At 40.9% G+C, this 24,119-nt stretch overlaps 1 protein-coding gene across 2 annotated transcripts; it reads left to right on the plus strand.

Moving 5' to 3' along the window:
* Positions 1-1,599: 1,599 nt before the first annotated feature.
* Positions 1,600-23,976, plus strand: LOC137032855 (ly6/PLAUR domain-containing protein 1-like). 2 transcript variants are annotated; one of them, XM_067404830.1, is made up of 4 exons: positions 1,600-1,730; positions 13,574-13,773; positions 15,598-15,738; positions 23,045-23,976. In XM_067404830.1, exons 2-4 carry the CDS (start codon positions 13,731-13,733, stop codon positions 23,278-23,280), a joined length of 420 nt encoding a protein of 139 aa, XP_067260931.1. In that variant the 5' UTR covers positions 1,600-1,730; positions 13,574-13,730; the 3' UTR covers positions 23,281-23,976. The 2 variants fall into 2 exon arrangements, with proteins under 2 accessions (XP_067260931.1, XP_067260932.1); XM_067404831.1 differs by lacking the exon at positions 1,600-1,730 and having other exon boundaries at positions 13,520-13,773.
* The last annotated feature ends 143 nt before the right edge of the window (positions 23,977-24,119 follow it).

The following is a 24,119-nucleotide window of genomic DNA, read 5'->3' on the forward strand; positions in this document are numbered from 1 at the left end:
TGCAGTAATGACTTCATGAACTTCTTTATTTACTAAAATTATGCAACAATCTAATACAGTATCACATCAGGTGTGGTGCTTACCAATTCACTAAATTAACAGAATGCATAGCTGATATAAAAAAACTGGATGACCAGTAATTTCCTACTACTAAATTCAGAAAATATTCTAATTATCTAATTATTATCTAATTATTACTGTTTTTTTTTCCAACAAAGGTTTTCACAACAACCAAAAATGAAAGTACTGAAAGTTTACAAATGACATTAACTCAATACTGCACATCACAGTACTATACAAAACAGTAAAGTAAATGCAGTAATGCAAAAATAATACACAAAACAAAATACACTACTGTAAATACAGAAAAACAGGCCAATTGTGCGTGGGTGTGATTATAGATCCTGCCGTCTGTTTGGGTCTGGCCACATGATCCACCACCATTGCTCTAATATCATCTGAAATATTGTTCTGTGCCTCTTTGACCATGTCCTACTCCTCTCTCTTCCTCTTCCTCTGCCTCCACCTCTTGCTCTCTCAAAATGGCTTAACTGAGGCCTTTTTGTAGCTGGCTGATTGGTGTTCAGTTTTGTAAGTAAGCGTTTTGAGGTGTGTATTTGAGTGGTTGCAATTACCCGATGTGTTTTGTATTGTGGATACACGTGTTTTCCAAATGGCACCCTGAGATTTCATTTTTGAACGAAGTGTCTTATGTATGAAATAGAGTGTAGTATGCAGGACCAAGTGTGTTGCAGAAAGCAGCGCTTTTGTTTAAGGTATGGGTACATGTGTTTGAGGTATGGTAACAAAAGCTTCAAGTTGTGTTACTTTAGTCTAAGCATGGGTCTATAATGTTCAAGCTACGGGCAAAAACTGTAAGTCTTCGTCGTCAGTTAGGAACCTGGGTGTGCTCTTTGATACCAATCTTTCATTTGAAGGCCATGTTACTAGCATCTGTAAAACCGTTTTCTTCCATCTTAAAAATATATCTAAACTACGACATATGCTCTCAATGAAGAATGCAGAACAGTTAGTTCATGTGTTCATGACCTCAAGGCTAGATTACTGTAACGCTCTACTGGGTGGTTGTTCCTCCCGCTTGATAAATAAACTACAGCTCGTACAAAATGCAGCAGCTAGAGTTCTTACTAGAACCAGAAAGTATGATCATATTAGCCCAGTTCTGTCAACATTACATTGGCTCCCTATTAAACATCGTATAGATTTTAAAATCTTGCTACTTACTTATAAAGCTCTAAATGGTTTAGCTCCCCAGTACCTAAGTGAGCTCTTAATGCATTATAGTCCTTCACGTTTATTGCGATCTCAGAATTTAGGCCAGTTGATAATACCCAGAATATCAAAATCAACTGAAGGTGGCAGATCCTTTTCCTATTTAGCACCTAAACTCTGGAACAATCTTCCTAGCATTGTTCGGGAAGCAGACACACTCTGTCAGTTTAAATCTAGACTAAAAACGCATCTTTTTAACCTGGCATACACATAACACATTATATATTTATATTTTCAAATCCGTTAAAGGATTATTAGGATGCATAAATTAGTTCAGCCGGAACTGGGAACACTTCCTACAACACCAGATGTACTCGTTACATCAGAAGAAGAATGGCATCTACGCTAATATTAGTCTTTCTGTTTATCCCGAGGTTTACCGTAGTCAACCGGCTTGAGATGAAGGACCTGCGCCTCGACACGACCACAACACAAAGGTGACTTGACTTGAAGCATTGTTGATCGCTAGATTAAAATGTAACATATATATGTTAAAATGTTAAAAATCTATTTCACACTAAGCCAGGATTAGGCCTTAGTTCAATTAGCATATTTAAGTAGCTTTTATAAACGTACACTAGAAAACACATTACTGGTGATCATGTTGAGACAAAGCAATGACACTGACATACTTGAAGATTAGTCAATACAAGTTGCTTTCAGTTAAAACAGCTCAAACATGCATTTTAGTCTGGGACTAGCTTAAGCCTGGGTAATTATGAATTATCAAGACTGCTGTCGAAGTGTTCGTTGGTAACCGGTGTCAGCCATATTGTGAACTGTTACTCCGCTCAGTAATAAAATGAACCGAATCGAACCTTAATAAAACATTGGACGTGTAATGGAAGCGGCACACTGTGCTTTCCATTATTTATCAATTCATCTGAAATATATATAATGGAAATGTTTGTTTTGCTTCAAACACATGGAAAGCAATTTGGGCGCGCCGTGGAGATGATCCGATCTGATCCCAGCTCAGCTTCTGTCATAGAGAAACAAACGACTGTCGCATTACCGGAATATCATCGATCCAGCGCGACTGTAGGACATTACTGATCTCATGAATCATTCACACACACACACGCACACACACACGCACACACACACACACACACACACACGCGCGCGCACACACACACACACACACACGCACACACACGAACACACACACACACACACGCGCGCGCACACACACACACACACACGCACTCACACACGCACACACACACACACACGAACACACACGCACGCACAGAGAGAGAGAGTGTGTGTGTGTGAATGAGTGTGTGTTCTTCATTTACTTCATTTCTTCATTCTGATTCTCTCACACATTCACTAACTTATCAAAGCAGCAGCACGTCTGTTCATTACCGCTGCAGAGCCTTTAAAACAGAGATAGAGAGAAACACACACACACACACACACACTCAGTCAGAAGGACCAAATAAGTGAGTGTGATAAGCAGGAAGAGGGAAGAGGACAGTGATGAAAGAGGTCGGAAACTGTGTGTGTGTGTGTGTGTGTGTGTGTGTGTGTGTGTGTGTGTGTGTGTGTGTGTGTGTGTTTAAACACTGGATACAATACTGTATGTGAAACCAGTGGAAGAGAACACACCTGGAGCATCCTGCAGGCCTGTGTGTGTGTGTGTGGCTGTCGTGCTTCGGTGTCGATTAAAAATAATCTGTCGATTGCTTCAGCGGTTGCCATGGTGACGTGTGTCTCCACTAGCAGTACGTTCCCATGGTGACGCCTGTAAATGACAGATGAGACATGTTGCATGTGTGTGTGAGACTCACATGAGCGTCATCAGAGCATTAGAACACACACACACACACACACACACAAAACAATAACAAAACCTGGAGCAGCTGAAGGGATGCAGCACACAGTTCTAGACACTAGCTCCACACACACACACACACACACACACACACACACACTGCGCCGTCAGGCATCTCTGTGGAAACAAACAGCTCATTATGCATCTGAGTGCAGATTGATGGAGAAGCTCTGCAGACTGATGCGTATCACACACACACACACAGTAATGTAATTCATCAGTCTGATCTTTCTCTGTGTGTGTGTGTGTGTGTGTGTTTACACTCTCCATCATGCAGCGCTGCATTACTCAAACTCGTCTTCAGCCCACGGGAACAAAACACATCCCGTCTCAATCACACACTCCAGTCCGGTCTAAACCAGATCGGCCGCGGGTCCAGACAGAGCCAGTGAAGCGTCCGCTCGTCTGCCGTCATTACAGGCACAATCTTCTTCAAGTTGTAATTGTGTTTTGGCTGTTTGTGATCTGATCCACTGCTGCAGGCTCAGAGCCGTGTGTGTTTTAAGAACCGTCGGCTAATAATAAAGGCTTTTTTCCTCTCTGCAGAAAGGCTATTCATCTTGTATGCCCTTGTGAAGGTTTTTCTTGTCAAGGAGAGATGAAGAGAGAGCGAGAGAGAGAGGACAGGCTGAAGCTGCTGTATGTGAGAAACAGGATCTGGCTGATGTGAGATATGGAGAAGAGCTGGAGTTATCAGGAGCTCTCCAGTGAACAAAAGCCTCTTTAATAAAACACTGCTGCCAGAAACAGACAGACGATATCTATATCGCACACCCGCATGAGAGACGCGAGCCTCCGTCTGCAGAATTATACCGTTAAACTGATCATTTGACGTGTGAACCGCGGCTCGGACACCGATCCAGAGATCCACTGACCGGCAACCGTCATCGCTCGAACCCTTTCAGCATTCAGAACCGTTTCACAACACAAACACAGCTTCGGGAGCTTTACTTTAAAGCTCCATGGATGTTCAAGGTTCAGAGGAAGCTCTAGTCTTTCCACAAACGCTTCTTAAGAGTATTAAAATGTTCTTAACACCAAGAGTTTGTTAGTGTCAAAGTGAAAACTGCACAATGAAAATATTGATGTCAGCTTTTGTTTAGTTTGGATTGCTTTGTCAAATAAACCTGGTGTAGTACATTATGAACATTGTCGGCTCTTTGACGAATCGCTTGTGCTCCTCTCTTGAGTAAAAGCGTCTGCTGAATGCATAAATCTGTTCATTTCCTCACAAACGCAGTGTCTCGTGGAGCCTCTCGTTCTGTTTGGTTTGGTTTTCTCTCGGTCTGGTCAGTAATCTGTTTCCTTCCCGCCACTAATCAGTTTTCATGGACATTCATTTCCCAAAGAGCAGTTATCCGTCATTGAGTGTGTTCAAGTGTTTTCATTCTCTCCGGTAGGGTTGTGCAACACACACTCTAAAGCTGGCTTAAAAACAACCCAAAATATGTTGGAGATTAAAAAACAGGCACATAATTACAATAATCAAAAGGTGAACATTTATTAATAAGCAATTTAATAAATGTTTATTGTTTAACTTATTAACAAATGTTCATTTATTAAAATAAATGTTAATTTCCAACATAATTTGGGTTCATTTTAAGCAAACAATACAGTCAATTTTAAACAATAGTTGAGTTAAATAAAACTACCCAGCAGGTTGAGCAAACATTTAACCCAGTCGCTGGGTTTGTCCATTTTTACCCAACTTGGGTTGTTTTTACCCAGTGTTTTTTAGAGCACGTGCTGTTTGGTTGCTGTCTGCCTGTGGATTTGTGTTTTATTGAATAAATATCCACTGTAATTCTGAAGCCTGAGCGTTTTCATCTTTATTGGACTCTGAAGCGTTTCACAGAGGAACTCTGGACTGTGACAGAAGAGATTATGAATATGAAGGACGGTCTGCTTTAGTTCTGCCTGTCCTTCCTCACTCCTGATTGTGCTCGTCTTCTTCTTTTCTAAAATAATTACCTGATACACTCTCGTTTTAAACTTAATTGTCTTGTGATTATGTGTGTGTGTGTGTGTGTGTGTGTTGGCCTGAGGGTCCAGTATCTCTACACCGCTATAATTCAGATTGCTCCACTGTCTAATTGCTTTCGATCGGTTTGCCCTACCGTGTCATGTGATATTTTCTTCCCAGTATTTAACAGTGGACGACTTACTGATTAAATGCAAGCAGCGTGAAATCACCAAGACACACACACACACACACACACACACACACACACAGCAGGACAGCGGAGGAATTCTACACACACTCACACACACTTGAGGTTTAGCCGGCCACTGCTGTGTCATGTTTTTTGTTGCTAAATGCTTTATTTTTATGTAGTGTGAAGTGTAAATTACCTCAACAGATTGTGGGATGAAAAGGTGGTGCTAAAAGAGTAAAATCATCACCCTATATATATATATATATATATTTACTTAATATGTACATAAGCCTTCTACCTCCATCTAAATGTGTTTTTTATTATTATTTTCTACATGTATAGGTTTCTAGATGCTTTCTCTTTAATTCCACATATTTCATTCTTTCTCACTATTTTCTTGTGTTAGATATGTAAGGAAACCATACCAGTTCCTCGTGTGCACGCTCGATGAATAAAGTGCATTCTGACTATAGACCACCCGTATAGCTAAAAACAGCTTGAGAAAATATTAAATTCAGTAATGTTAAAAAATATTTGTTAAATGCTGTTAAATATTTATCTTCTTATAGGCCTATTTATGTTGTTTTATTTTTGCAATGTAATGTGCTTTTGTAAAGTCACACTAATGTTATAACAGGCATATTGTTTTGAACTGCCTTTACTATATTAATCGTGTAAAAGATTTTTTTGGTGAATTGTATTAAAACCAGAGCAAAAATCTTAATAATAAAACTAAATCATAATTACTAATATAATAATAGCCTGTAAGGAACCCACAACAATTAAAAACAAAAACATTCAAAAATGTATTGTCCCTGTTTTTTAAATAGATAATAACAAATGAGATCTTGGTGATATTTTGACCACTCAAATAGGAAATGTCCCCAGTTTCCATCAGTTTCCATTTCAGTGATGTTTAATTTAAATTACATGTCAAATAAAAACATGTTATGTTACATTGTGATATTTTCTGGAAGGGACTGAAGAACAAAGTATTTTTTTATCAGCTGATAGGCAGAATACCAATGTTGTTAACTAAGTTAGATAGACATTATATAACAGCTTCAGGTTGTGTTTAAGTGTTGGTAACATGTCCCACATTGTCCCACGTTTGTTTTTTTTGATGGTGGTCACCCTAATTCTGATTAATTTGATGGTTTAGTTTGAGAAACAGACCCGTTTAACTAGTCGTTCAGTGATCATCCGTAAATTCGGCTCTGCTCTCGTTAGAGATGAGAGTCTGATTGTAAATGAATCCCTCTTTTGAGTCGGATCTTTACAATGAATTGGTTCTGTTCACAAAAATGATTTGTTCATGAATCAAAGACAGATCCAGTCTTCAACTCTCTGAATCAGTGATTAAAACTGGAGGAAGATATTATCAGCAAATCATTTCAGTCAGTCCATGAAGATGTGAAGTGCACAAGTCTTTTATGATGCTTTTATGGTAGTTTTGTGTTGTTGTTTTTAAGGTTTGACATTTGGTTCAGTTAGTTGTGAAAAGAACGGAAATCTGCCTGCAGATATTCACATTTGTGTTTCACAAAAGAAAGAAAGCCATGCAGGTTTGAGTAAATGATAACAGAGTGATGATTTTTGGGTGAACGATGGCTTGAGTGATCCCTATCAGCCAATATGACAAATGTATAATTCTCTCTATCGCTGAATAAACTGCCAATAGTTCAGTATAACCTCCTCCGGCAGCAGGTAAGAGTTGGTCTGTTTCCACTGAACATTCAGTGTCACTCGATGTCGATCGACGGCCTTCTCCAAGTGTTACAGGGCTGCAACATCGGAGTGGTTCATATTCTCCTGTGTGTGTCCATGAAGTGATTGTGGTTCTAGTCAGTAATCGATCCACCGAAGCTCAATGTGTGCGTGTTCTCAGTGTCATATGGACTAGTGGTTCACCTCAGCTCAGAGAGTCAGCGATCTTCAGAAACGATCACGTGTTTGAATGACGCAAACCATGCTTCATCTAGAAAATAGAGACATTCTCTCTGTTGGATGAAGATGCTCCTCTGCTAACTGCAACTAGCCCTACACCAAACCGCTGTTCTGTTTGAGCTGAAAGAACATGTAGGGGTTAGAGGTCACGACAGATCACTCCATTCTGTTAAAGCATCTTGAAAGTGTGGTTGCTATCCAGGGGGTTGAGTTAAGTTGATTTTCCTCATATCCTGATGACAGAACTTCTTCACTCCTCATCTTCAACACTGATTACATGAGGTGTCCCACAAGGCTCTATTTTGGGTCCTCTGCTTTTCTCTCTCTATATGCTTCTTCTAGGCTCTGTCTTTCAGAAGTACAGTGTATTTTTTCATTGTTGTGTTGACGATACACAACTTTACCTTCTTGTTTTGAGGAAGTTAAACTATGGATGTATGAACATTTCCTCAAGCTTAATGAGGATAAAATAGATGCCTCTGCCTTTGGCTCTTCGTTGTATATCGCTGACCTTGAAAACCAGTTAAGCACTCTTTAACCTTGCATGGTAAAGTTAAAAATTGATTCTGACTTATTATTTGAAAATCAGATAAATGTTTTTTTCATATCAGGTTCATTGCCAAATGAAAACAGTTCCTCTCTTGGAAATAGTAATTCATTCACTTATCACATCCCGGTTGGATTACTACAATGCCTTATATGAGGGTTTGTCTCAATTAGTCCAAAATGTTCTTCCTTTCATTGGCTACCAGTTAACTATAGAGTTGAATCTAAGGTTCTGCTGCATGGTCCAACCCTCACAGTACATCGCTGATCTCCTTCAAACTCATTCTGTATATAGGCCTCTTCATTCTTCACATCTGCTACTTCTCTCTGTTCCTCATTCCTGCTTGAAAACCAAGGGTGATCGGGCATTTTTAGTTGCAGCCCCCAGGTTTTGAAATGCACTTCTGTTTTTGTTAAGTCTTCCTCCACACTGGCCATATTTAAATCTAGGTTCAAGACATTTTCTCTATAGCCTATGATGCTGTTTGAGATGTATAAGCATTTTCAGATGCTTTATAAAGGAACTTGAACTTGATGGGATAATTTTATGGACTTTGTTTTCATTTATTTATTTTGTTTTAATTCATTTTTTTATTTTGATCTTCTCATTCACTGTTTTTAATGGTGTATTTATGCATTTCTGAGTTTGACTGCTCACTTTCATTATATCTCCTGCTGTGGTTCTGCCAGAATGGGTGGATGGGTGTAAAGTGTTTAAAACGCTGAATGGTTTCAAAAATGGCCAGTAACTGTGAAAATCTTGTTTTGATTCTACAGAGACATGCGTCTCATGATAAAACACAAACAACAGACAGTATGAGAACACAGAGATGGACGGTGTTCAGGACGCTGATGTTTATAACAACATAAGTTTTTATTAATCAGGTTTCATTATTCATGAACTCTTAAAGTACAGTAAAGCATAAATCGCACTAATCAAACAGTAGCTCTTAAAGTGTGTGTGTGTGTGAGGGTGTGTGTGTCAGATTGATGAATGAGGGTGTGTATGTGCCGTGAGGATTGTGACAGCAAAGGTGGGAGTTTACGTCCCTCTCCTGAGTGTGTGTGAAGGGTTATTAAACACACTTTAATCACACTCTCTCTCTCTCTCTCACTCACACACACACACACACACTTACAAGCACAACACGGACATGGGAGGAGCACGTTCAGTTATTAAAATCTATTCGTGCGATAAGAGGTTTACATACAGCACACTTACCTCTTTTTCTTGACAGTTTTCCAGCATTTGGTCTGCCCGTTTGCTGTAATGTCCCAGATCGAACTCACACAGCCACTGAACCAGAAGCTTCATCGCGTGGGCGCCGCCGAGGACTACCCTCATCCCCGCCAGTGAAAAATCTACCTTCCTCCCCCGCGTCCTGTTATCTTTCGGCTCTGCCAACGATATCCATTCTCCACCTGCGCAAGGCTGCCCTTTCTACGAGCATCGGGTGGCAGCAGCAGGCCGTTTGCAAGCCTGGGCCGTGCCCCAGACTCCTCCGATGCGAAGCCTCACTCACCCTCCCTTTCCACCCGGCCCGTTACAGCAGCTCCTCCAGACGTTGTGCCGTTCAATGCTACGCCTGCTGGCTTCCCCCCAGCCTCCTAACCTTCACTTTTCCCTCCAGTTCCTGCAGCAGATGCTAGCGTGAGGCTGCCTCCTCTAGTGACGCAGGCCCAGGTGTCTCAGTACTTTCCCTCAGCCGTTTCTAACCCCTCCACCTTCTCATGGCCTACAGTCCCAGCAGCAGAAGATATCTCAAGGTTGCCCCTGCTAGCGACATTGATTCACATGGCGTATTTATATTACTCTCTCTACATTCCTGATCCAAGCATGAGGCTGCCTCCACTAACAATCACGGCCCCGGCTCCTCTCCCGCCCAACTCTCTCCTCCAGTCTAAATCTAAAAACAGTCTTCACTGCAACACCGTTGCCCGTCTTATCAAACACTGTAGCCTCGCAGCCACCCCCATTGGCTCACAATACAGATCCTGGCAGGTGCAGACATTGACCAGTGGAACCAATGACCCTACTGGGGCACACTCGACCCTGATCTCCACAGGCTGCTGGAACATCTCCTGGGTGATCTACAGATCAGTGGCACATTACATGTCATCAAATGTCTTGCCCACAAATTATCCCCTCCATTCCCCCCTGTCCAGACACAACCCAAGTTAAATCATCAGCTACGTGCCAAGACCAACGCAAATCCGTACAATCCTGATTTTAGAGGAAGAGCTTCCTCTATTTCAGTCAGCAGACAGTCCTACAACAACTTTTTTATCGGTAGATGCACCAGACAGATACCTTCATAGATCTGTAATTTCTGCTGCAGTGCTCATGACTGTCATGTATGGCCTGTGATGAAAAAAACAAAGAATTACTTATAGACTCCTGTGAATATTTCTCGCCTGTCAATCAAATGATCTCAACTGGATTCATGGCACTTATTTGGGTACGCTGGTGCGGGAAATTCGAGTTTGCCATACACTTAATTTTCAGATGCGAATGCAGCCCCATTTCCTCACCTTATTCCACTGTTTGAAGATTTTTTAATTAGCTTTCCGACACCATCCCAGCTGCACATATCCTCACAGTTTTTTTCTGAGCTTGGGATCCTTATTGCTCAGGAGAAAACCATAGACCCCGCCCCATCCATCGAGTTCCTCTGCATTAATCTAGATTCAGTCAATTTCCTGGCCTTTCTGCCCAAGGAAAAAATTTATAGAATAATCCTAATCTCATCCACCCTCATAGACAGCCCAAATTGTTCCAAACGTGAATTATTCCACAAGGGCGCCCCTTCATCTCACATCTCCTCTCACTAGAGGATCAAATTTCCATAACTTGGGCATGCCACAACGAACTGTTGTCCGTGAGGAACTGCCGGCATTTTACGTTCGTTTTGTTGTTTGTTTATTTGATAATTGAAGTTGTGTTTAACTTTGATTGGTTCCCGCCTCTTGTTCCCGTATCCACAAACTTTACTACATTGGTGCTGAAGCCCGGGAGGAAGGAGGGACATGATGTCGGAGAGCCCTCGCTTCTGAGGGGGATCGGGGTGCTGAGGAGGTCGGGCAGCGCGGGAGTGTGAAGACTGCGAGTGGCTGCCCGAGGCGGTGATGCTGGAGTGACTGATCAACATGTGGGATGGAGAGCTCGCTGCCGTGCTCCTGGGTCGAGGTGGGGTGGCTGCCGTCCGAGAGGGAGCGGAGGAGTCGCCACCATTCGCCTTGGGCCGGAGCCTGCTGCCGTCCGCCATGAAGGGGAGGAGCAGGGAACGGGAGACTCGCTGCCGGCTGCCCTCAGCTGGAGGAGCCATCGCCGGCCGCCAGGGGGCAGAGGAGGATCGAGCTGACCACCAAGCATACAGTACCATCGCATGGCACCGCGAGGAAGAGCCTCTCGACTGGCTGAGGACTGAGCAGCAGTGTGTCCGGGAACCGGACCAAGAATTTTTTTTCCCTCTTTTCTCGTCTGCCGCTCCCTGTGCTTCCGTCTCCTTTTCTCTCATCTCATCTGTCCTTACCCCCAGGTGCTGTGGCCGCTGAGGCTGGCCCCGTGGGTAGCCCGGCCTGCGAGGGGCAATGGGGGTATGTGACGAGCCATGAGGGAACAGCGCAAGGCCTGTGACGTGAGTTGCACCGGTCGCGGATCTCTCACAGAGGAGCTCCGGAAGCATAAAAGGGGAGCAACGACGGTGAAGGACGAGAGAGGACCAGGCCTGGACTTTATGTTATGTTTTATTATGTTTGTGTGGCTGGCAATCGTCCTTGAGGGACTGCCAGCATTACTTTCATTTTGTTGTTTGTTTATTTTGTGATTATTAAAGTTTGTTAAATGTTTGCCGGTTCCTGCCTCCTTCTTCCCGTATCTATGAATTTTACTACAGTAAGATTTTATGTTGCTCGGAGGAGGACCAGTTCCCAACTCCAGTGCCTCATTATTCAGAACTAATATTCCCATAACCCACCTGTTAAAACCTCTCCTCGACACATTGCTCGACGCCATCCTCCAAACCGTTTCTCCTAAATCCCTCCAATCCTATGTCACAGCATTCCACCTGTCGTATAACCTGCTGCTTCCTGAATTTTCCCTCCTCTCAATCACCCCATTTATCTCCTACCTTAACAAGTCAGGTCCATCAAAGGTTATTACCTGAGCGGCATCTAATTTTTCCACAAACTGATCCCTCCCCCAAGATAAATATTTCACAAACCTCCCTCCTGATCAAAGGAATTCACCGATCCCAACCCACCCGCCCCGACACCATATAACCCATCAGTGTATCTATACCCTCCGCACAGGCTTCCACCCCATTAATACCGCCCGCCCGCCCGCACACTCCATTCCATGTTTATTTTAGCCTTTTTTGGTTTTCTTAGATGCTCAGAACTCAGAACCAATCTAAAAGAGGCCATTTCATTAATATTTTCAACCCTTCATCACCAATCCAGCCACATCACTCTCTTTTCGCCTTCCTACAGTTCAGAAGCTCTCAGGTTAAATCCCCTTTCGCTCTAGTCCAACAAACCTGTTACACATTTGTGGTTCCAAAAACACTTGAAATATGTTCTCCTGCAATCTGTCGTCCCCACAGAAAATGATTCCAGTCACTCTTTTCACAACCAAAGCAGCTCAAAAAGGCCTCTTCCATCAGCAGATCCAAGCGTTCGGACAATGGTCTTCAGACGCTTCAACAGCTACATCAGACCTGCTGGTTCCACATAAAAAAGCCCTTCAAACCCTCATTGGCTGACCAGCCCACACTTATGAAACTACAAAACTTTTTTGTTAAAAAAATTCAATCCTTGTTTGAACCGGGGGCAAGGCTTACCTGCCCGATCCCGTGAGTACTGAACTCCCGTCGGACGTTGCGAGAACTCTCCAGACTGGTCGCTTCCCGAAATGCCAACCTGCCAAATTACGGCATGGGGGGGGGGGGGTCCTTTACTCATTGGCTTTCTGGGAGTACTCTGGATTCGGAGCCTCACCTTGGACAGCACACCAAATAAACATAACCTTTACTCTGTCTGATTATATGTAAGTGTGAACTCATGAAATTATGGTTAGCAACACCAACGTGGGGAAATAATAAACCGTAAATGCACAGAATAAAAACACCTGGAAATGCTTAGAGTCACTGTGAAATCAAAATGGACGATTCTTTTTTATGGAATATTGCAGTACTTACTCTAAATGATTTATCGGTGCGCATCATTGTTGTTTTAAATTCATGTGCCTCGTAATCTTGAATCTTGAATCCCCCCAGCGACATCTCCTCTCTTCTCGGATGACAAGTTTACTGGAGCGAGGGAGCCTGACCGACTCTCTGCCCGATTCTCTGTCTAATACACAATATAAAAGAAACTGAGGGCTGGATTCTGCTCGGTCTGTCATTGGTTAATCAATTATTCAGCTAATTACTTTAAATAGAATAGTTGATTTAGTATTTCACATTAATGATATTTTAAACATTATGACAATGTGATTTTACAACTAAATTAGCAAATGTTTCTATTTATTTCCCTTAATAACACATTGGCTGATGCATCATCACCATCTTCATCATCCTGTATGTGTTATATTTGTGTGACCATGTAAAGTGAAAGCAAACAGGCCAGTCGTGTATCGATTCCAGTGGAGTTTGAGCTCGTTTGAAGTATTTTTCATGTCATGTTTTGTGTGTAATTAAGGGCAGGTTAATTAACAGTTTAGTGTCTATCCTCAAGCAGCAGGTGAGTCTGTGTCATGAGTCTCTCTCTCCTCCTCTCTCTCTTCATTCAGACGCGAGTCACGCCCGGTAAATTCAGTCGCGCGAGCGTCACGTGCTCTGAGTTAAGGCAGCAGGAGTCTTGTTCGCGCGGTCAGTCTGACGCTCGCTCGCGCGCTGTGTGTCGGTGATGGACGCGTCGAAGCGGCGGTGAGCGGCAGCGGCTCCGTGATGCGGCGGTGTGTGACTTTACTGGTGATCATACTGACGGCGGGTGAGTGTATTCACACACACACACACACACACACACACACTGACAGACACATTAATAGACGCCACTACACGCGCACAGACGCGCGCGCTCATGATTAAACGACCGACAGTCGGTCTGAGACACTTAATGCCCAATCAGCAGCACTGAGTTTTATGAAGAAGATTTATAATTAATGGCCTGTGATTTTAATGATCTTTAATCGTATGCCAATTTCAAATGCTGAAATAAAACGACAGATAAAGGCTGTTTTTAATTACAGTTAAATGACGGACTTGTTTTAGTGACGCTTGCGTTTTTCTGAGGCTGGAACCGGACACACACTGAACCCTGTGACGCCCATTAAACATGCTTAATTTATGCATTAATTTCACAAAAGGGTGATGTGTTTTTGTTGTTTAATTGTTGCTGTTTTTATAAAGATATTCTGGGAATTTGCTGAATGTGTGACAGATGGAAATTAAGAGATTTGTGAAGGATAATTTAGACAGTTCCTGTTTTTTAAACTGTTCTTCGTTCCTGTAAATTATCTAGATTCTGTAAATCTGTATAATGTGGGATTCAGTTAATAAACATGCTAAAAAATAATCTGTAAACAACTATTGATGTTAAACGTACAATATTCAAAGAAATTTCAGAATACACGAGAAACACTCATATTGCACCATCAAATAAGAAATATTGTAGAGAAAACAATTATTATTTTCTTGACAATTAAACACATTTTGTTTCGTTAGATTAGACGCCAAAGATTCTTATTTTATGAATCATCATCCATAAATCACTGCATGATGTGTAAATATAGCTGACTCGTCACAGCTCTCGTTAGTGAACATAATTAATGCATTAACATGAACTGACAATGAGCAGAACATTTACACAGTTAAAACTAGGAAAACAAACATTTATTGATCAATAAAAATACATTTGTTCATGTTAGTTCACAGTGCATTAACTAATGTTACAAAAATACACATTTTATTTAAAAAATGTGTTAATAAATGTTGAGATTAACTGAGATTAATAAATGCTGTAGAAGTATTAATTCTTCATGTTTACTAATATTAACAAATTAACACTTACTGTAAAGCTTTTCAATTCACGATTAGAGAAATCAGAATTAGATTTTTGTGTTGATCCTTTTTCAGAATTATTTAAATTTCTCATATGATATTTCTCATATATATTGCAGCACATATTTGTGTGAAAATGACGTGTAACCCGTTTTAAGGGCAACTGAGGTACGTTTCATGTATTTGCTGCATAGATCCATTACTGGATACATGATGGAAACTCGAGTTAGGAACATAATCCACTTTATTTTAATGTGTCCTTGTTGTTACACACGTTATGTGTATTTACTGTAGTAATAACCATAAATTAGGCATAATTGCATGCAACTAACCCTAAACCAAACCCTAACCCTAACTAAGAACATGTACTTAATTATTACTCAGTGCAATTACACAGTAATAGGACACATTAAAATAAAGTGTAACCCATAATCCATTACATTTGAGATAATATAATCTGATTACTTTTGGATTACTTTTTAGCCTGAACTTGTTTATCACTTAGACTAGGATAATCTTGTACAATGTAGTGATATGAAAATCAAGTGCATGAAACATTACATTACGGTTTGTGAAGTTAAATATGTAAAATTTTGAAACGATAGAAAATAAAACAAGAAAAAAAAGATGAGATATTATATTTGTATACAACAATTATATAATTTGGGAATCTGATTACGTAACCCAGCGCTGTGATGAAATGTAATGGACTCCAGTGATCACAAATAAACTGATGATGTCACCGGGCCCGCAGGCGTGAGCGCGGCGCTGCAGATCCAGTGCTATCAGTGTGAGGACGTGCGGCAGGACGACTGCTCCGCGCCCGAGTTCATCGTCAACTGCACCGTCAACGTGCAGGACATGTGCCAGAAGGAAGTGCTGGTCATGGAGGACGGTAAGGACACACGCATCACTTCCTGCCACGGCGAACACTGCTGTGCTGGTGTCACTGAATTGCATTAGTGGAATAATGAATAACTAGAAGAAAAGAAAATGAATGAATGGCATAAGTGTGACAGCGCTCTTATCAATAAATACTAACTCACGGCGATGCCGGAGACGAACCATTTCTGTTCCTTCAAAGTGTGAAGAACATTAATCATCTAAAGAAGGTCATTAAAGTAATCCAGTGGTTTAACCTCAATTTAATTTTATTTGTGCAAAAATAACATAATTTACCACTTTATTTACAAAATATTAGGGCAGCGGCTATTTACACTAAGTGACAATAGCAGCGTTTTCTTAGCGAAATGATATTTACACTAGGAGAAAACAACGATAGATTCTATTTACAACATGTAAAAGCAGCAGTTCTCTGCAATAAGAGTAAATAGTAATTAGATGCTATATATACTTTATATTGGCAGATGCTATTTGCATCTCAGTATTTGTGTACATTAACAGGATGCAATAATATCATAGATTAGTAAATGATTATGTTTATTAAAATGATTAAATGGATGCTGCCTTATTGGGAGAATAAAATCCCTCCTTACACCTTTCCCTAACCCTAACCCTATAAACACTTTTAATGTTATTAACCCTTAAATGCATACCTCGGGTCTTTAGTGACCCGGGACGCCATTCACTACCTTCCTCCTCGTTCATTTTTAAAGTTAGACATCCACCTTCTTGGTATTCCTCAATCCATTCATTATAAAGAATATAACAAGAAAAATTATAAATTATGTATTCATTTGTGTGTAAAAATTGTACAGGGTCGCAAACGACCCGAGGTGTGTATGAGTGTACGTATATTTTTCCTGCACAACAATAATTGAATCTTAGATGACGGAATAAGTGCAATCCACCTTTATTCCAGAAGGTGGCAGTGTCTGATACACAATGCTGAAGTGACGACTCATTCAGACAGAAAACGAAATAATAAGAAAAACATGAAATGGCTCAGTGATTTACTGCAGAGTAAGTACTGAACGCAGTGAAATATGACTGTAACTCTTACTGGATTGATCTGGTGAAGCTGTTAGCGATCAAAATATTGATTTTGAAGATGTTGAAAATGGAATAGTTTTGAGAATACGTTTGAGATCGCGAATGGGCTCATATTCATGACCTCAAACATAAAACTAGCCCATTGTTTGCTGAATTTACTGGGAAATGAGCTCTGACGAGGACAGTGATGATGGCATAAAACATCTGCTCAGAATGAGCCCTTTCAAGCTCCAAACGGTAACAAAATATGCTTTATTTTATTCTTCTGTAATTGTTACTCTAATATCAGAGGAGTTTTATATTATTGCGACAGGTGAGATCCTTCCATGTTAGATATTGATCCGTGTCGATAAAGACCCGAATATATAAGAACGATTGGCCAAACAGTCATGCATTTAAGGGTTAAACACTCGTTCACAGTTTATTTCCACTTTTAGAATGTTTTAATTTTCATTGAAAATAAATGCGAGCTCAGCAAAAGGCGGATTTGAACCCGCGTTGATCGTGTTAAAAGCCAGAACTCCGGTCCCTACTCCCGACTGCTGCGCCACTGAAGACGGCTGAATCTGAATCTGGTGGGCGGAGCTGCTGTAAATAGTGTTTGCCCACAAGAGATGCTATTTGCACTTAGTGTAAATAGACACTCCAAAATATTAATCTGCAACACCCGTGGCTTCATAAAATTGAAGCAATTGAACGCCTCCATTTGTGTTCTGAAGATGAAGGAAAGCTTACGGTCTGGAGCGAGTCGAAGCTGTATTTGCAGGCGTGAAGCGATGGAGTCGTTCCTCAGACAGACGCAGGCGTCAGTGAAGTGAACGAGTCGATCTTTGGCAGATCTCCAGCGTCTCCTTCATTCATTCACACACTGACACTGTGGATGGAGACGCTCTAAATGACCGTGAACGCTCCTGTGAAGCTCTGTGTGTGTGTTTCACAGCTCACACTTCAGTGTGTTCGTCTGAACTCAGTGTCAGAAACAGCTGAGGCTCTTCTGATGACCGCCTGAAAACACACACACGCCTCCGTCAAATCACACCGTTCAAAGTAAATTCATTACATTTCAAATCAATAACTCGATTAAAGCAGACCGAGCTGTCTTCTGTTGTTTATCGCAAAGAATAAACCCGGCCGCTTAGAAAAGTGATCATAAGATTTACCCAAGGCTTTCAGGACAGTCCCAGTGTTCATTCACACACTGTTCTGATTTATACTGTCTTTTGATACTAATACTCAACGTTTCATTTCAGTCCAGTTTACCTCGACTAAAACAGCATGATAATAATTCATCTTTAAATTAATATGTTTGAATATTTGATTTTATTTTGCATTTCATTGTCAACCAAAAATGTCATTTGTGCCAACTAAAATTAGATGTCATTAAAATTCAGTTTATATTTATTTTGCAGCGCCCTCTAGTGGACTGTAGTTTAAAAAACCTGGGGCCGGAGTGAGCTCAGTTCCACAAATGCACCGATGGGCAACCTGGTCTCATAGGACTCGTTTTCACGAGTCACAAAATTACATCCCGATGCAAACGTCGCGCTGCAGCTTCCAGCAGAAACGAACGCTAGACGTCAATAAGCGCTTTGGATCGTTTTCATACATGGTTTCGATTACGGCCGGGGTCAGATTATGGATTAATAAAGACTCGTTTTCACGTCTCCTTGCGCAATAGGCAAGGCAAGGCAATTTTATTTGTATAGCACATTTCATACACAATGATAATTCAAAGTGCTTTACATCAAGAAGAACCAAATACATAATAATAATGGAACACATAAGAAATGGAAATAACAGTAAAAACTGGATGGAAGAGTCAGGAAGTTTCAGGGAGTTTTTTGTTGTCCGTCAGAGCAGATCTAAATGGATCTTCCTCACGCAGAGGGATAACTGTTTTTATTTGTCAGGAGCTGTTCGTTTAAACATTACCCTTACAGACAAATCTTCCTGGACTAACTCTATACAGAGCTGCATCCAGGGATAACTCTAAAAAAAAAACGTACTTCCTAATTCTCCCAGAAAGCAAGATATAAAATGCATTAAAAGTCAGAAAATAAAAAGATGATGCATAAAATATAAAATGCATTAAAAATGAAATAATAATTTTAAAAATAAATAAATAAGAAAAAGAATTGAAAGAATAAAAAGATAGTATGTATAAAATAAAGTATAAACAGTTCGGACATAGCAATATTATGTTATGACTTCAAAACGCTTTTTACCAGAGAGCACAATATGTAAACGAACATACTTTGGACTTTGCATCGCTTGACCGGCTCTACATGTTTCGCCTTTTTTCGCCATAACCAGCTTGCTCGGTAGCTCAGCCGATACGGAGTTGGACTTACGACGAGGAGTCCCCTGGGTACGAATCCCGTGAAAGGCGACTGACGGTAAAAAGAGCTCAAAGAGAGACCTAAACGAGCTGAAAAAGGGTACGATCGCGGACACTTTTTATGTCATGTTTGCTTTTGTTAGCACTATCGGGTAGGTTTAGGCGTAGTGTCGGTGGGATGTTATTTTAAAACGCAACGGAGTGCAAATGTCAAATCAAGAACCACGGCGATTCGTCTAAAAAGTAACGTCATAAAAACATACCATATTCACCCCATCATCTGCTCCGGCAAAAAAAACCAAAAACATTAACGCTTTTAGCTCAGTGGAAATTTCACATCGAAAATGCAGCGAGATGTACGCATTCGTACGTATTTTACGACTCGTGAAAACGTACCCACAGGTACGTTTTTGTAATGAGACCAGGTTGCCGATGGGAGTGGCAAGTTTTGCATGTGATCTACTGCTGATGAGCAAATTAAAGAACATGGATGCAGTCAAATCATTTACATAATGATCAACAAGAGCAGCGCAAATTAGCGTTGGGTCACAAATAAGCAGAGCTGATGCTCTTCAGGTGCGGCTCGACACAGGCATGTTATATTTGGATAACATCTTCCTCTGCCATTCCAAAGAATTTAATACGAGTGGAAAATCTCTGTTCTCTGCGGTGTCTCCTCCCGGCAGCAACGATCGCAGCCATATCGCACAATGGGTTAAGACGTGCATTTTGGGGCGTTAAATACTGGTACAAATACCAGTAAACTGATGAGCACAAACATTAGTAAATCTCGTTGTGTGATCATTTAAATATTGTCCTCCATGGGCGGATTGGCCATTGTGCAATTCTGGCAAATGCCAGAGGGGCCGGACCATTTTTTTTAATGTGAGCCGGTCAGTTTTATTTTAATATAAATAAACAGATAGTTTTTACAGGCCGACAGCGCATAGGACGGGTTTTTATTGCTAGCACCAGGCTGGTGTTACAATATATTCGGTTTCTGGAATATTCTGTTCCACTGGGTGGAGCTTAAACGAATATTCATGAGATCCTCCTCTTGTGGGCGTGTCCTTGAGAGAATGCGCAAGCGAATGGAACTGAAAATATCCCATCGGTTTAATGGATTATTTCGAAAAGGTAATAAAATATTCAATGTTAGTCACAGTTCACATGTTCAAAACAATGCTTAGTTTGAGTAATATGTGAAGAATAAACAGTTAACGTAAGGATACAGCAGAGCAAACATGAGCCAATAACCTTGTTTTACACTGATGTGTTTTTGTTTAGCTTTTTTATTTTTATTTTAGGATTTAGAAAGTTTTTGAATAGTTTGATCATGCTTCCTTCATTGTCATTCTGCGACTAGTACTGCATAGTGTTGACAACTGGAAATAAACCTCTACAAATGTATCTGTGTCCTAATAAGGTAAATAAGGTATACACTGGTGTGAATATTTGATGTCAACCGTAATTTCTTGATTATTATTCAATCAATATTGGTGCACATTGGATTTTTCACTTTCAACTGTTTTTCCAGCAAATTTCTTAACATGTAAATATTTGTACAAACAAAAAGATTCAACAACTGAGACATAAACTGAACAAATTTCACAGACGTTTGATGAACATCTGAAAGTCTGGTGTGGCACCAGCTGCTTTACAGAGGAGCATCTCATCCTCATGGACAGCACCAGATCTGCAGCTCTTGCTGTGAGATGTTACTCCACTCTTCCATCAAGGCATTTCACATTCTCAAACATGTCTGGGGGGACTTATGGGCACATGTGGTTTGGCACTGGAAGGACAATCAGCTGTCCTTCTGTCTCCCTGTAGCACTGTCTCATCTTACATTACAGGCATTGCAGTTTATTGCTCTGTTCTCATCTGCAGTCCTCTTGTCTCCTGCAGCAGGACTAAGGCACGTTCACACAGGTGATCAGAGACCCTGAGCTTCTTTATTCTGTAGTCAGTAGAAAGCTCTCCTTAGTGTCCTAAGTTACTGTAACTGACCTTGATTGACCTATAGGTGCGTGTGCAAAAATTGAAAAACATGACAAACATTGTTAAACCCTTTCTAAAGATCTGTAAAGCTTATTTGGATTGTTCAAAATTATCTTTAAAATATTGTCCTGAAAATTGACCTTTTTTTGTGCAGATTTTTTCATCTTTTCTTAGTTTTATTTAATTTGTTACACTTGTAGCCTATGTAAATATTAATTAGATTAAATGTTATAACAAGTACAGACGTAATTACTCTATGAATGTAACTCAAATTGAAAAGACATTTAAAAATTCAAAACAATGTGTGAAATGAGAGTTTGTGAGGTGAATATTAAAACAGCCTTCATTATGTCCGGATCACACACTGATCCAAGACTTCAGCTCTCACATCCAGCCTGAACCAGACAGCGACTTTACAAGATGATGAGAATAATGTGGAAAATCACAAGAGCAAAACAAAACCATATTATGACATTGGTGATAATAACAAGTATAACGTCATCTTGTAAAGTCGTTGTCTATTTTTTCTGTGCTTTTGTGCTGTATTACCTCACAGAAATAAATTATATTATTACCAGAATTATTTTATTTGACTGCTTTTTTAATTGTTTTAAATCAGGTACAGAAGGTTGTTTGAGTATGTGTTGTGTTTGACACATTTCAGGGTTTTGTGCTGCAATATTCTGCCTTGTCAAACTTTAAATAAAACGAAACTGAATTATAATTTCCTATCATAATTATAATATTTTAAACAAAAAAAAAAACATTCTTTAAGTAGCTGCTGGCATGAAGACTGTCATCAAAACAAAGCTCACAACATATAACGCCCACAATAGCAGGATATCATGAATATTCGCGTAAGCTCCACCCACTGGAACAGAATATTTCAGGAACCGAATATATTGTAACACCGGCCCGTCCCGAGATGGACCGACCGCCCCGCCCTAGAACTAAAATGTGCTTTTAACACACTGTCTCTGCATTTGTAGTGTTATGGGCTCAAGTGTACTACTATAGTGGTACCTAAATGGTGTCTCAGAATAGCACAGTTGAGTACACTAAGATGTTCTTAACCTTATCTTAAAAAGTACTAAAGAAGAATCTTTAGTCTATTAAAGTACAAAATTAGTGTGTGAAAATAGAGCACTTTAAGTGCATCATGGAAGTGGGATGCGCGTGTCCGTGGATGTGGTAATGTGGTAATGTGGGCTGCTGTGGCTGCGGTGCCAGGGCTGAATTTTTGTCCCAGTCCGCCCCTGCTCTCCTCCCATAAATTTTGCGTCTCCTACAAATGCGTACACAATCAGGTCAGCCGCACAGCTGTTAGTAAATCTGGCCCAGAGAGTTGATATTTTCTTTAGCTGAAATCATGTCTTTAGAGTTTGAGAATAATTGAGTGGAAACATCTGAACCCTGCTCACAGCCTAAGGGTTTATGACCTGAACTGATGGACGAACAAACACAGAAATATTGAAAATGTATGCGTTACACTTTACGGTTCTCATTTCTGTACAATGATGTTGTGCATCAAAAGTAAAACACTGTGATGTTTCAGACAGTAGCCTGTACTTTAAAGGAAGAACATCATCGTCTAATCTAGATTCACACATGCGCAGTTCTTCTTCTTCAGGGTGAATCTCAGAAGTAACAACTACAGATAATATTTCACCTGAAGGAAACGAAAGATTTTGCATTAAATTCTCTCAAACTGTGTTATAAATTGTAAAAAGATGTTTTTCCTTCAATGTTTGTTGTCTGAAATATGGTTGCACGGCAGTATTTTACTGTCCCTGCATCCCAATGTGCGTATCCGCCCTAAATAATATTGAAGATTACCAGTGTCACATACTATTTAGGACGGATAGTACGCACATTGAGACGCAGGCTGTGTTTTACTGTGTTTGTGCAGGGATTCACTACAGGAAGTCGTGCGCGTCGTCGGGAGCGTGTCTGATCGCGTCCTCGGGATATCAGCAGTTCTGCACGGGGAAGCTGAACTCCGTCTGCATCACCTGCTGCAACACGCCGCTCTGCAACGGCCCGCGGCACAAGAGGAGAGCGCTGTCCCGCGCGTCCGCACTGCTCGCTCCCGCCGCGCCGCTGCTCGCCTCCATCCAGCTGTTCCTCTGGACCTGCGCGCACTGACACTGTCACAGACTCTGACGGGATGAGCTTCATGTGGGAACGGACGGGGTGTGTGTGTGTGCGTGAGTTAGATGAACAAACACAGAATCCCTGGAGAACTGTGGAGGAAGGAAGTTTGTCCACGAAGCTTGAACGTCACGTGATGAACGTCAGCCTGCGTTTCTGTCTCCAAAGTGCTTCCCTTCAGTCTTGTTATTAGTGGGCGGGGCTTCTTCATGTAATCCCACCAATCACAGCACACTCTGCACACACAGTGAGAAACATTACAGCAGGACAATCCTCTTCATCTTCATCTTCATCAAACATGTAATCTAGGAGAATTATCGCAGTTTATATAATTGTACCACTTCAAGTTCTTACATGATAAACAACAACTTGAACTCTATATAATTGTAATATAATTGTGTTATATTACACAAAGCTTTAAGGTGTTGTCATGGAGCATTTTCTACAGTTCGCTGGTCACACTGGGGCATGTTGTCACACTGAGGAAAACTGACAGACCTGTTAATATACGACAGCCTGACATCCGTATCACAAAGCACTATAAAATCTTCCTTTACGACAGAAAGATGAGTGTTAGTGAGATTTAACAGGCCTGGTCACCACTGTAATCCACTCAGCCTTTATTATGATTATTATTATTATTATTTTAAGAGCATGAGAATGATGTAGTGACCGAAACATGATGGCAGCTCTGCTCACTCTGGACAAACTTCATGCTGTAACAGACATTCATTAAACAAACACCTGACGAGTGTGAATACACTGACACTGCTGAAGCCGTGTCTCTCTGTGTGTGTGTGTGTGTGTGTGTGTGTGTGTAAGAGAGTGTGTGT

The sequence above is a fragment of the Chanodichthys erythropterus genome, chromosome 12, assembly GCF_024489055.1.
Source record: "Chanodichthys erythropterus isolate Z2021 chromosome 12, ASM2448905v1, whole genome shotgun sequence".
NCBI classification, from domain to species: domain Eukaryota; kingdom Metazoa; phylum Chordata; class Actinopteri; order Cypriniformes; family Xenocyprididae; genus Chanodichthys; species Chanodichthys erythropterus.